Here is a 13,607-nt window from a genome sequence, read left to right on the forward strand (position 1 = left end):
TATATATGAGACTATGCTCCATAAACTCATGAAACTTATGTTCTATATCTCAGGACTAACGTCTCGCCATGTACATACTGTATAACCCTGCCTTTTAAAACTTTGGAACCTTTGAACTATGTACATTTTGACTTCTTTATATGTTTCTATTTTCGTATTTTAGATTCTCGTAGTAAAAATTTTGACTCTATCATGAATTATAACGTTATCTAAATAAGCATCTTCATACTGTCAGTCTCAAAATTGAATTAAAAAAATGGCGTAGTAGATTAATAAGCAACGTAAAACTTTGTCAATTCATGATAAATAGTCGTCTTAATTTCTACGTTATTAAACTACTTTAAATTAATTCGCATAAAAGCAAAATTCCCGTGAATTTCTGTGAGAAAATGACCAAAATGATCCTTGATGAATAAAAATTGTAGTATATATATATATATATAAAGACGATCATTTTAGTCCTTAACCCTAAAATTAACCCAAAAAAATAAAAAATTCATTAAATTTATCGTGGTTATGACTTTCGCCATAGCAAGTAATAGTATAATTTCGCTAGTTTGGAATTAGACTAAAATTTTAGTTTGTAATATTTAAATATTTTATTTGTCATGTATTCCTCAATTTTATGTATTCCTCAATTTTAGTTTGTTTCTCTTAGTTTTAATTTCTTTTTAATTCATTTAAAAATAGTATTTTTTTTTTATTTTTCGTCTAACTTTTTACTTTTAACGTTCTATATAACATATTTAATATTGTAAAAATAAAAATTATTGATACTTTTATATGTCTTAAGTTTAAGACCATAAGATTTATAAGTTCGTTTTTTTTCTTAAACTTTTGCTTAATCAATGTCAAATAAATAAATTGAAACAAAAGAGTGAACATATACATATCCAAATCGAACCATATAATTAAGTAGGTTTTGACTATAGATTCTAAATATTTTTCACTTTCTTTAAAATTTGTCATGAAGTCGGAGTTGAAGATAAAATTGTGTTTGGTTATATCTTTATAAAGAGTATTTAAGATAACATTTTTAAGACTGTATTTAAATACAACTTTAAAAATAAAAAAATAGCAAAATACGTCATAAATTATTTTTCAAATTAAAATACAATTTTAAGTTGGATTTGAAATATTCATGATCCAAATAATCATTTGAAATAAATAATTTTAAAAAAATATATTTTTACTGCCAAAAGGATCCTAAGTTTCATATACAAACAATGTCATAAAACATCTAATATTATATTATATACACACAAATAAATGTGCACTCGTGATACAAAGAAATAGAGGAAGAGACGGCTTATCTAACACAAAAGTCAAAACTCAAATGCCCTAAAAGCTAAAACCTATCATTAATTTTGGCCACGTTAATTTTGTATGCTTAATAATTTCTTTAATCATTGTGTTGCATTTTGTCAAATATCTTTTGGAAAAAGATGGCAACTTTTTTCTGAAATTTATAGCTTCAATCATGCACACACATTTTATTTTTTACAAATTACAATATAGTTGGTTTTATTGAATAAATATCATATCAAAAATTTAAAATTTAATTATCTTATAAATTTTTGAGAAGTAAAATATAAGTTGTGAGGATTTTATAGATAAATTGAGAAATAAAATATACGTTGTGAGGATTTTATAGATAAATTGAAAAAATAAAATGTACGCTGTGAGGATTTTACAAAACAAATACTTCTAAATAAGCTTAAAATGAATCAAAATATATAGAAGCAAACTCAGAAACTGAAAATTTCGAATACATCAATATTATCTTAAATCAAACATGAACTCCTAGTTAAATTTAAAATAAAAATAATGAAAAATGATTTTAAGCTGAATTAAAATCATGATCTCAAGAATGGTTTACCTAGCCTATTCTAACAACACAACGATCCTCCAATGTCTTTTATATGTACACTATTAATTATATTTTAATTTATATCAATTTTTCAATATATATATGAATTTTTTAAAAAAATTAGAAAATGCACGTGCACGTACACGGTGCATCCCCTCTAGATCAGACAGAAAAATATTTCAATTAATTTAAATTTATGTCACGTAACTGAAGTTCATTTGCAAAGCTCTAATTTGAATTAAAAAATCTAAAACAGTAGTCAGTACGTAATTTCATGTTTCGAGTGGACATTTGTTCTTGTCCTCTTATGAAAATTTGTGCCAACAGAACTGTTTTCTGTTTTAATAATAATTTAATAAATTTAAATAAGTAAATTGTTTGTTATATGTACAGTGCTGTTGAGAGTTGGCACATGGAAAAAGTTCTTTTAGTTCACGAGAAAGTATTATCAGATATTTTAATTTGTTTTTTGTTTCTGTATCTTAATGATCCAAATTGTACAAACAAGAAAATAATGTAAAGATTTGAATTTTTTATCAAATTAAGTAATTATATAAAGTAATTTATTAAAATAATATATTTTTTTTGAAATTTTACAAAAGTAGCTAGTATAAACGGATTTCACAGTAACGTTTTAGGGTAAATTTTATTTTTTTAAAACTAACGGCATTAGGTTGATATATGTTATTATGAGTAACGTTTTACTCCTAAAACGTTTTTTTGAGTAACATTTTACTTCTAAAACATTACTCACAATAACGTTTTAGGAGTAAAACGTTACCATGAGTAACGTATATCAATCTAACGCCGTCAGAATTTTAAAAATAAAATATATCTTAAAACGTTACTGTAAAATACGTTTATACTAGTTTTGTAAAAAATTTTAAAAATATATTATTTTAATGAATTGCTTTATATAATGGCTTAGTTTGATCAACACTTCTAAAAATTTAACCCTTGTGCATGAACCTTTTAGTATTGATGTAATATAGCGGTGAGAAAATTATGTGAATCAAATCAATAAATAGATCATGACAATACGTTTTAAATTTGCTTCAATCAAAACGTTCTACCTATTGATCGTCGATAAATAGTTTATCATAAATTCCTCTCTTCTGATCCATTGGTTTTAGTTTTAGCGTACTATTTTAAAATCAGATGCTCAAGGCAATTTTATAGTCACGCTACAAGGCGAGGAAGAAGCTCTAAGTCACAAAATTTTTGGAATTTACATATATTTTCTTTAGTTCATATTAAGTGATTATTTAAAATTTTTCAAAAATATTGTTGAATTTTTATTTATTTTTTACCCTTCATTACTGAGATTTTTAACTCTACTTTAACTCCTCTCGAAAAATTGTTTTATTTTAAAATAATCAAAAGGGTTAATAGTGAAATGTACGTAACGTTTGATCTATGTATAAGTATTTTTATTCTAAAGAATGTTAATGCCTAATAATTTACTTAATATGAATCAAAAACTAAAACATAGAAATTATCGAAAACGAAACAAAAATCTTACGATTTTAATCCATCAAACATAGAAAACTCTTCACAAGGAGTCATTGTGACTCAAACTTTTATATTTTCTCATTGTTTTCTTGTATTTTTTTTTCCCTTTTGGTGTTAATGGTGAATTATATTAAAGGGGAGCACATGCAATGTATTTGCCATTAAATTGTTATATTCTGAAACATAAATATAGCTACAAATTGTAAATATCCAAATAATAGCCACTAAAAAATAGCGTGAATTACATGTGGATTTTATAGGAGATTAGTATGAAAATTAGTAGGAACCTTATGTTCTTGCGATTTTTCATACTAATTCTCGAAAAAATCATCATGTAATTCAAAATTTTCTTGCAGTGAGCTACATTTCCTAATTACACAAATAAATAATAAAAGCTATTTATGATTTTTTTTCTTTTTTCTTTATTGTAAATGCTCAATTGGACTAATTTGTCCAATGCATGACAAGTCCCTTATGGATCAGCCTGCTTCTTAAGACCCATAGCTGAAAGCCCATTAATCAAATTTCAATTTTTCCTCTTATTCACACAATCTTCCCATATTTGGGATAAGATAAGAAATAGTATCCACACCCAATTTATGGCTCTTTTTGGCATTTTCCCCCCTATATACCATTGAAATTTAATGTGCGATCCTTATTAGTCTGTAGCACTCCTTCCGTCTCATTTTATGTGATAATATTTAATTGGACACGAAATTTAAAAAATAATGAAGACTTTAAAATGAAATTATCCTTCGAAAAAGTAAACTTACATTTCTATCTACTCGTAAATATATTAGAGTTATCTTTAAAATTAAGTGGAACCAACAAGGATAAAATAAGAAATATACCATTACCATATAAAAAAATGTAAATTTTTTTTGAGACTGACCAAAAAAAATAGCGATACATAAAATAAGACGAAGGAGTACTACTTTCACTCACAATATATTTGTCAAATTTACTCTTCTAAGGGTCAATTTACCAAATCTCTACTTATAATAGTGTTCAAATAAAATAAACTTTGGGGAAAATACGCAAGTACCCTTTAGATTATAATCGAAATTCTAGAGACACACTTCAATTAAACTAAGGTTCCATTACCCCCAGGGGCGGCTCAACGTAATTGGGGGCCTAAAGTGAAATTTCAATTCGTAGCCTAAAATATAAATAACTTTCATATACGTATTTATTCAAAATTTATTTTTCTTACACTATTTAGATGAAAGCTATTGGTGTATAATATTGTAATTCACTTTTTTTCAACACTTTTCACTATTAATTCTTATCTTTTACAAAGTACAAAAGAGATTAAAGAGGATAAAATAATATATTTCGAAAAAATTATACTTTTTATCATAAATAATCAATTCTTTCTATAATTTTTTTTAACACATAATTTATTAAGGCAAAGGACTTATTTTCAATACCATAGAACCGGACCTGATTATCCCATGAACTTATTGTTTTGGTAATTTGGTGCATATTTTTAGCTTACGTGACATCCAAATATCTCTCACGCGTCTCAATTGCGTAGAGTCACGGAGTGTGCTACGTAAGACAAAAGGTGCAAAAAATTACAAAAAAAAATAAGTTCAAGAGTAATAGAACCTTAGTTTAATTAAAATGTGTCTTTAAAATTTCAATTTATAGTCTGGGGGTACTCGTACATTTTTTCTAAGAAGTTACTTTATTCTTAAATTGAATCACTTTTGAAATCTTTATGAATCAAAATAGGCTTAAGTATCAGTAAAACTACAAAATGTTTACAACTAAGTTATAATCTTACCATAAGACAAAAAGTTAAGTGCTCCATCGCATAAAATTAACATCGTGATATTTCGTATCCACTCTTTTGGATTCCTTTTCCATCCTATTATCCATTACTTAAACAATAATTTATAAGAAGAAATAAAAAAATAATTTAAAACTTCTTAATAGTATGTTAACCAAATTGACTCTTCAAAATTATAAATTGTTGAAGAGAAGTAAAAAGATTAGTGGAAATTTATCCCTATGCTAAAATAAATCTAACCAAACTCTATACTCTAGCATTTGGCAGAATTGAGTAGAATAATTTGCTGTTTTGTTTGCTCAGATGAACGGTTGAAGAAGGAAAATTCCGAATTTCTCCTCGAGAAAAATGGCTAATTACTCCAAGGCTCACGTTTGCCAGTGCTTGAGCCGGTTGTCGACGGTTCGCCGGAGCTCAACGGTGATGATAATCGGAGAAAGGAGGAAGACGGGTATGGAATTTGTTGAGGGAGTTTTGGGCCTGGCCCATGGGCTTATTCAGTTGGGCCTTAATCCCGGTGATGTCGTCGCCATTTCCGCTCTTAACAGGTACCTATACTTACTTATCTGCTGCATTTTAATACTAGCTGCAAATGTGTAATTTTCATTGTATAAGGTGGTGTAATGTATTGTTTCGTAAAGTATCATATTCTATCGTGTGTTATTGTATGGTATTCTATTGTTTTAAAGAATATGTCTGGATAAACTATATAGTCACATAGGGGTTAAATTACACACAAATAATTTGAAAGATAAATCTAAAAAAAAAGAAAATCGAATACTGGGTAGAGTTAGGATAATAAGGTAAGTAAATGATACATAGGATAAGCAAAGACAAAATGTGAAGAGGAAATTAAAGTAACAATGCAAATCACACCAAATTGATTGGTACGCATAATGAGACTTTTTGTCGTTACATAACAATGAATTTGATGATACGATACAATAAAAGTTTTAAGTAGCAATCAAAAGAAATCCAAACAAAGGTGTTAGAGATGATGTGAACAGAATAATACAAAATAAATGGTGAAATGGCTGAACATTTTGATGATTCACATTACAAATAATACCACTTATTTCACTTCCCTCCTTTTGAAGTTTGAACAATATTTCTTTACACATGTTCTAAGTTGAATTTGATAGCTAAAATTACATATTAAGAGTAATTGTTAACATATTCACTATTTCAGAATAAAATTTGACCTTTCAATGTTATATTTTGTTAGAGAAGATAATAAAAGCATTAAAGTGTATCGAAGTTTTCGCAACGGAACTATTTTTGGATTGTTAAAAAATCTTTTTTCATCATCCAATTTTTGTTGCAGTGATCTGTATTTGGAGTGGTTACTGGCAGTTGCATATGTAGGAGGGATTACTGCACCTTTCAATTACCGTTGGGTAAATACACAAATGCTTAATCTCTAATCTTACATTTGCTTCTGATATTGTAGGACATGGTTAGTAATTACTCAATGTGAAAAGTCCATACAACATAGCTCTTGGGTTGTAAGCATTTTAAATATATATATAAACTTAACTTCTATGAGGAAGCTGAGAATCGGTAGCATGAATAATTAGTCCCATCACAGAAAAGCATCGATTTCTGTATGATATGGATTGAAGAAACTGTTCTGGATACAAGCATATTCTTCCTAGTAACTATTCTCAGCATGCAGAGCCTGGAAGAAGCAAGAGCAGCTCTTCAGGTAGCAAAGCCAACAATATTGGTCCATGATGCTACTGGTAATTTCTGGAAGTCCGAGTCTTATGCTGATTCTGTGCCTTCTCTAAGGTGGCAAGTCTTAATGGATACTCCTTGTGAACTTCATAGCACTAATATTGGTACGTGTTCAAGCATTCATGAGCAGTATGAATATAGATTAAAAAAAAAAGAGTAGTTTTTCTTCGGTTCGTTAATGGATCATTCTTACACACCTGCCAGGATTAACTACTGAACAGCTGAAAAGAAGTTGCGAAAGGCGTTTAACAGCAGACTACCTGTGGGCACCTAAGGAAGCAGCTATAATATGCTTTACCTCAGGCATATACTAACTACCTTTCCACATGTGTGTTTCCTGTTCTTCCATTTCTTTACCATGATTCAGAAAGTGATGTTCAAATCCTCTCACACCTACGGAAACTGACAAAATGAAGTTCTAAGAGAAATGTGGTACTGGAAATATCTTTTTTTAACTAAGGAACATAATGACTCTCCCACAATTTTATCTGGATCAGATTAGGGAAATATCGTGTTTCTTAGCCTCAGTAAAGTTATTTGTCTACTAGCAAAATTCTTGAACAAGAAGATGGTCATATATTTGCCCCAGTGAGAAATATGTTGTGTAGGTTGAGTCATTGAACTGCATGTCCAAAGTAATGCTTATCTGTTCAATTCTTAAACCCTCAATCTAATCGTGTGTCCCCATTTCTGGTACAAGGAGTATTGCTAAGTGCATTGACTTATATTTAAGATTTTTTTTTTCTGTTTCCTAATGACAATAGGGACCACAGGGAGGCCAAAGGGAGTTACCCTAAGCCACTCAGCTTTGGTGGTGCAATCCCTTGCAAAAATTGCAATCGTTGGTTACGGTGAGGATGATGTATGCTTGTCTACTGTGATAATATGGAAGTTGCAACCTAGATAGATGATCCAAATGTTTGAAACACATGCCAATTTGATTCATGTTATTTTTCTTGCAGGTCTATTTACACACTGCACCACTGTGCCATATTGGTGGTATATCATCAGCCCTGGCCATGCTAATGGCAGGAGGTCGTCATATTTTACTACCAAAGTTTGAAGCTAAATTGGCTGTTGAATCCATAGACCAGCATAGTGTTACTTCTCTCATTACAGTTCCAGCTATGATGACTGATCTAATCTCTTTTTATAGGTAAAGCACTCAGCTGTTCTACTTGATGCACACGAGTTTCAATTGGATTTATCTTTTGAACAAAGTTGAAGTGAATAATTACTGCATGGGCATACATATTACTGGATTATCAAGCTTTATCCTTCGAAGTTTACTATCAATATCAGTTTATAGCATTATTTCCTTTTGGTTTTACAAGGAATACTTTTTGTGATGTCCTGTTCTAAGATTAAAAGAAATTTGTTTCTCTTTTTGCGATTGATTATTTTCTAGGTTTATCTGCATGGACAAATTAGCACATCCACTTAGTTCATGATAACTGCAATTATTTGATTCGACTTTCACTTGTGATAGGACAAAGCACATATCTGTAGGGTCCAAATCTGTGAAGAAGGTTCTTAATGGAGCTGGGGGTCTTTCATCTAATATTATCAAAAATGTGATTGAGATATTCCCGAGGGCTAAACTTCTTTCAGCTTACGGTATGTTGGTCTTGTAACTGCTTTGACATACTTTCCCTTTTTCTCCATACTTATTTTTTTCTGAACAAATATTCTGTTGATAGCAGAAGATTGCAAGTTATAAAGTGGTGTTCCTGATGTATGACATATATCATGAACTACACATTGTGTTAGCATTACAAATTTATAGTGGTACAAGTCCGAACCTTCTTGGTGTATTCTTTGAAGTTAGCTTCATGAATATCTACTCTTCCCTAAACAAATCATTCTGTTTTAGTTGTACTCTCCTGATAAGTGTTCTTTAAATGTTTTGCAGGAATGACCGAGGCGTGTTCTTCTCTGACTTTCATGACTCTTAATGACCCGGCGAGAGAGAGTTGTATCCAGCATTCTTATGCCAACAGCTCCAATTTGGCACATAAACCAGATGGTATCTGTGTTGGAAAGCCTGCTCCACATATTGAAATAAGGATTGCTGGGGATGATTCGTCTTGTATAGGGAGGATTTTGACACGAGGTCCTCATTTAATGCTTGGATACTGGGGTCAAATGCCAAGCAATAATTCTTCTCCAATTGATGAATGTTGGCTTGACACTGGTGATATAGGGCATATAGATGATTGTGGAAATATCTGGCTCGTTGGGCGCTTGAAGGACCGAATAAAGAGTGGGGGAGAAAATGTTTATCCTGAAGAGGTAAGCATCCAGACTTCAATGCGTTCATTCTCTTCGTTCAATTAAGCTATCAACAAAAAAGAGAACTGCCTACGTGAAATCTCTTAGTTGATGAGAAAGTGATAGACGTGTGTTAATTATTTTCTTGTAATGGAACACCATGATTTCTTTTTGCATTGTTTCCATTGAAATGTAATAGCCTGTAAATAATTCAGTGAGTTTGTTTGTGACACAGGTGGAAGCTGTCTTATTGCAGCATCCAGGGATTTCTGCTAGTGTTGTTATTGGGCTTCCCGACTCTCGCTTGACCGAAATGGTTGTCGCCTGTATTAGGCTGAAAGACAATTGGCAGTGGACTGATTCAAGCTCTAATCATCCGGTTAACAAGAACGAGCATTGTTTGTCAAGCACTGTCCTCCAGAACTTCTGTAGAGCGAAAGATTTGACAGGGTATTTTCTTTTTTCCTTTGTTGTTCAAATGAATTCGATTGAAGCAAGTCTTTCTCATATTCCATCCCCGCTCTTGATGTTTGATGTGCTTTGATTCATATTGACATGTAATATTTTGCAGGTTCAAAATACCCAAGAAGTTTGTGGTATGGGAAAATCAATTTCCAATGACAACAACTGGGAAATTAAGAAGAGATCAAGTGCGAGCAGAACTTATGTCTTTTAGGCAGTTACAGCCGAGCAGACTATGACTCCACCATAATCTTCTCTTGCGTTTTTTGAACGGCTAATTACATGGTAAGAGAATACAATAGAATGAAACAAATACTGAGAGTTTTATGACATGGTGCTGGGAAAATATGCAGCTTTTCCTCGCAGCATATTTGCCATTTATTCTGTATCTCAGATCATTTAATGTATTTGTTATTTTCCCATGAAGTTGTAACCTACAATTTACTGTTTTTTTATTTCATTACTCATATACTCGTAGAGATTCTTCTTTGTGCACTATGTAACATCAAATGTAATAAAATCCTGATTCATCGAAACTGAATGATCATGAAGTTGAATATTGTAGTGCACCTATTTCACAATTTTTGTTATTTCTTGCTTATTAGGCATTGCTAATCAACACAGAAGCTCATCGTTGTTGCAGGAAGTCAAATGAAATAACTGAACCATGAAGGATTCTGTGTTGAGAACCATACATCTGATTAGTAGTTACTTTTGAAATATCATGCCTAGTAGATTCCATCATTTAGCATATAGAACACTACTTTAGTAGGACGGAAACTGCTCTGGCGATATAGTAATTGCCAGTAGCTTTTACAAATTATTATTCATAGGTTATGTTTACAGGAAGAAAGAACTTCTGATGATGTGTGTAAACATCTTAAAAACTTGAGATCATATCTGTTAGATTTTTGCCAAGTCTGCTCTCACCTCAAGCCATGACAACATGGTATTGAAAACAAGCTCCACACTTTCATTTGGTTCGCCTATCAGTTGATGCCACATCTCCGGGTAAATATTTATAGCCTTATCCTTACTTCCTGCCGATTTATACACAAGTTTAGCAGCTTCAGGATCACATACCTTGTCTTCCCCACCTTGAAGAATCAGCAAAGGGACTTGTAGTTCATGAGAGTTCCTCTGTATATACTCACAGACTTTCAGAAGCTCTAGTGCAGTGGCAGCTGGTGGCTTCTCGGAAGCCAGGCGATTTGGACTTTTTGAGATAATCTTTCTCTTCCACTCCTCTTTGTATGATATAGATGCAGGTGGTTTGGTGATCACAATCCTCCATGATGGAGCTATGAAGGCGGCCAACGGTAGTAGCTTCTCCAGTGGCCAAACAGGTCTGTATTTCTTTGACACTCCAAACATCGGTCCACTTAACATCAGACCATTCCATACATTCTTTTGCCTTAGACATATGAGTGTAGAAATTGCACCACCTAATGACTCACCATACAGGAAAGCAGGGAGGTTCGGGTGATCAGCACGAGCAGAGTCAAAGTACTGTATACAGTCTTGGACTAAAGGTTGAATACACGGTATGTAACCAGGTGAGCCTTCTGAGTAACCGTGACCTTGTAGGTCAAGAGAACAAACGAAAAATCCAGCTTTCACCATAGCTACTGCATTTAGCTCAAAAAGCCAACTGCTTTCGGACGTATAACCATGAATCATGCCTACAAGACCTCTTAACTGATTACTTGATTCAGGCTGCCAAGATTGTGTGAATATCTTCATGTTTTGTTTGTTTAACATGAAACTTTGTTTGTGCATGATTTTATGTTGCTTGTAAAACTCTTCTCTTGTCAAGTTACCATAAGGGCTGTTCTCATTAGATTGGAAAATTGGGTGAGACATTGTATGACTAATGAGTTTGTCTGTTTGTGTTTTTGTGTTTGTGTTTGTGTTTGTTGATATATACACACAATTGTGCATTATGATATATCTATGTTGTTCAAGAGTACTGATAGGGTTGGGAGTTTAGCCTCCCAACTGTTTCATGCTGGGGTAATAAATGGAAATATGAGACATGAAATCAGTTGTATAAATTTTAAGATAAGGATTTTATTTATTTCCACACCAAATTTGATTTCTTATAAATTTCTGTTTATTTTGTTTGGCATAATTCTACACACTAATAATTGACAACTCTTTAATGTAATAATTAAGAGGTTGGTATTTGTTACATTCTAGTGATAAAATAAAGGGCTAGTTAGCTATATTATTTGGACATGCCATGTAGCCAAATTATTATGAATTAAAAGTGAAACTCATCAAATTTCAACTTATTACTCCCTCCGTTTTTATTTACTCGTCAAATATTTTCTATTTTGATTTCTATGAAGTATAACTCTTTTTTCTATTATACCCTCAATTTATTATCGTTGAGTTAACGTTTTTGAAAACACAGTGAGTAAATATATTTGGAATCCTCTTACTTAATAGGAACAAAATGGTAAACTCACTATATCAATCATTATTCTTTTAATAAGCGTGTCAAGTTAAAATTTGACAAGTAAATAAAGACGGAGGGATTACGAATCAAAAGTGTAATTCATAAAATTTTAGATAATATAACCAAGCAGCTGAGGAAAGCATTATTACAATGCAATTTTTTGCATTATTTTAGTGGTATTATTAGATAAGAAAGTGAATATTATTTCTTGGTGTAACTCATATTATGATCTACCACCAATTACTCATTAAAGCTTAAATTATGTTCTATAATATTATTATTCCACTAGCTCATTATTTAATTTATGGAAGAATTTGTACACCTATAAATAATGGTGTTTGATGAATAAGTGTGGAAAATAATTGAAGCAAGCATGAAAAACATGAGGCTGGTGTGTAATGAAAAAGATAAAATTGAAAATAGAGGAAAAAATTACCGTCAATCAAATGCATCATAAATTTTATCTCAGGTTAAATTTTAGGATATCTTATCTTATCTTATCTAGTGTATCCCTACGTCTTCAATCTATTCACTACAAAAAAAAAACTGTAATTTTGTCAAAGGATAGTGTTTTTTATTGATGGAGCTTTGAAGATTGAAATCAATAATTAGTTCGAAGTTTTTTAAGTCATATAACATCTTCGAGCTAGACGTAACAAGTCGAAAATATTACTACTCTATCATAGTAAACTTGAATATCTTTAAAAAAGCAAACTATCTCCGCCGTAATTCGAAGAAAATTTATTTATTTTTTCATCATTTTTATTTTAACTCTCAACTGTATTAATTATTTTTCCACCAAACATTTTTACATGCAAGTAGTAGATGCAAGTTGCAACAAAAACATCCTTGAATGGGCTATGTAATTTTTAAGTCTAAATTCAACTCAAACTTTGGTATTCAAAGGAATAACACATGCAAATAAAATAAATAAAAAGATATATCTTATAATGTATATTTTATGGATACATATAACAAGAAAAATAAAATCTTAAATGCAAATCAAGCTACTTCAAAGCAAGTAGGTACAATTGGCAGGGCAAGATTAAATAGTGAAGCAACTAAAGTTGTTGCTTTAAAACCCAAAAATCCAATTTTCCTAATGTGTATATTATTAATTAAATTTAAATTTTATATATTATTTAGTATAAATAACTTTCCTATGTTATTAGGTCGTTTAATTAATATTTATATATCTATTTAACTCTGCCTTGGAAGCTCTCACCCTTGTTGACTCCAACTCACAACCTTCGGGTTAGAAATGAGGGTTGCTTACTATCCGAGCAATTCTCTCTCGTCAATTGATATTTATACGTAAGTATCTTTGAAAAATCAAATTTTAAATTTTAAAAATGAAATATGTTATAAATATAAATTAATTTTGTTTGAGGCCACCATATTTGTTTAATTGCCTCTGTCAATGGGAAACATCATGACTTGTCGCAATCTATGTGTTAGATTTGTTTTTTGTTTTTTCTTTATAAATAGACGTATCAACA

At 31.0% G+C, this 13,607-nt stretch overlaps 2 protein-coding genes across 2 annotated transcripts; one reads left to right on the forward strand and one right to left on the reverse strand.

The window, feature by feature from the left end:
• Positions 1-5,246: 5,246 nt before the first annotated feature.
• Positions 5,247-10,204, forward strand: LOC107011346 (2-succinylbenzoate--CoA ligase, chloroplastic/peroxisomal). Its single transcript, XM_015210809.2, has 10 exons — positions 5,247-5,725; positions 6,502-6,574; positions 6,853-7,018; positions 7,119-7,217; positions 7,679-7,776; positions 7,877-8,070; positions 8,404-8,531; positions 8,827-9,206; positions 9,421-9,635; positions 9,757-10,204. Exons 1-10 carry the CDS (start codon positions 5,526-5,528, stop codon positions 9,884-9,886), a joined length of 1,683 nt encoding a protein of 560 aa, XP_015066295.1. The 5' UTR covers positions 5,247-5,525; the 3' UTR covers positions 9,887-10,204.
• Positions 10,205-10,284: 80 nt separating this feature from the next.
• LOC107011347 (caffeoylshikimate esterase-like) lies at positions 10,285-11,719 on the reverse strand. The gene has a single exon (XM_015210811.2). The coding sequence runs from the start codon at positions 11,586-11,588 to the stop codon at positions 10,551-10,553; it is 1,038 nt and encodes a 345-aa protein (XP_015066297.1). The 5' UTR covers positions 11,589-11,719; the 3' UTR covers positions 10,285-10,550.
• Positions 11,720-13,607: the final 1,888 nt, after the last annotated feature.

Source organism: Solanum pennellii, chromosome 2 (genome assembly GCF_001406875.1).
Source record: "Solanum pennellii chromosome 2, SPENNV200".
NCBI classification, from domain to species: Eukaryota; Viridiplantae; Streptophyta; class Magnoliopsida; order Solanales; family Solanaceae; genus Solanum; species Solanum pennellii.

Bases quoted from the DNA above. Each gene is read 5' to 3' on its own strand.
- LOC107011346 (XM_015210809.2), top strand. From the start codon at position 5,526: ATGGCTAATTACTCCAAGGCTCACGTTTGCCAGTGCTTGAGCCGGTTG. The intron at 7,777-7,876 runs GTATGCTTGTCT...TTTTTCTTGCAG, and splicing joins TTGGTTACGGTGAGGATGAT to GTCTATTTACACACTGCACC. The intron at 9,636-9,756 runs GTATTTTCTTTT...AATATTTTGCAG, and splicing joins AGAGCGAAAGATTTGACAGG to GTTCAAAATACCCAAGAAGT.
- LOC107011347 (XM_015210811.2), bottom strand. From the start codon at position 11,588: ATGCACAATTGTGTGTATATATCAACAAACACAAACACAAACACAAAA.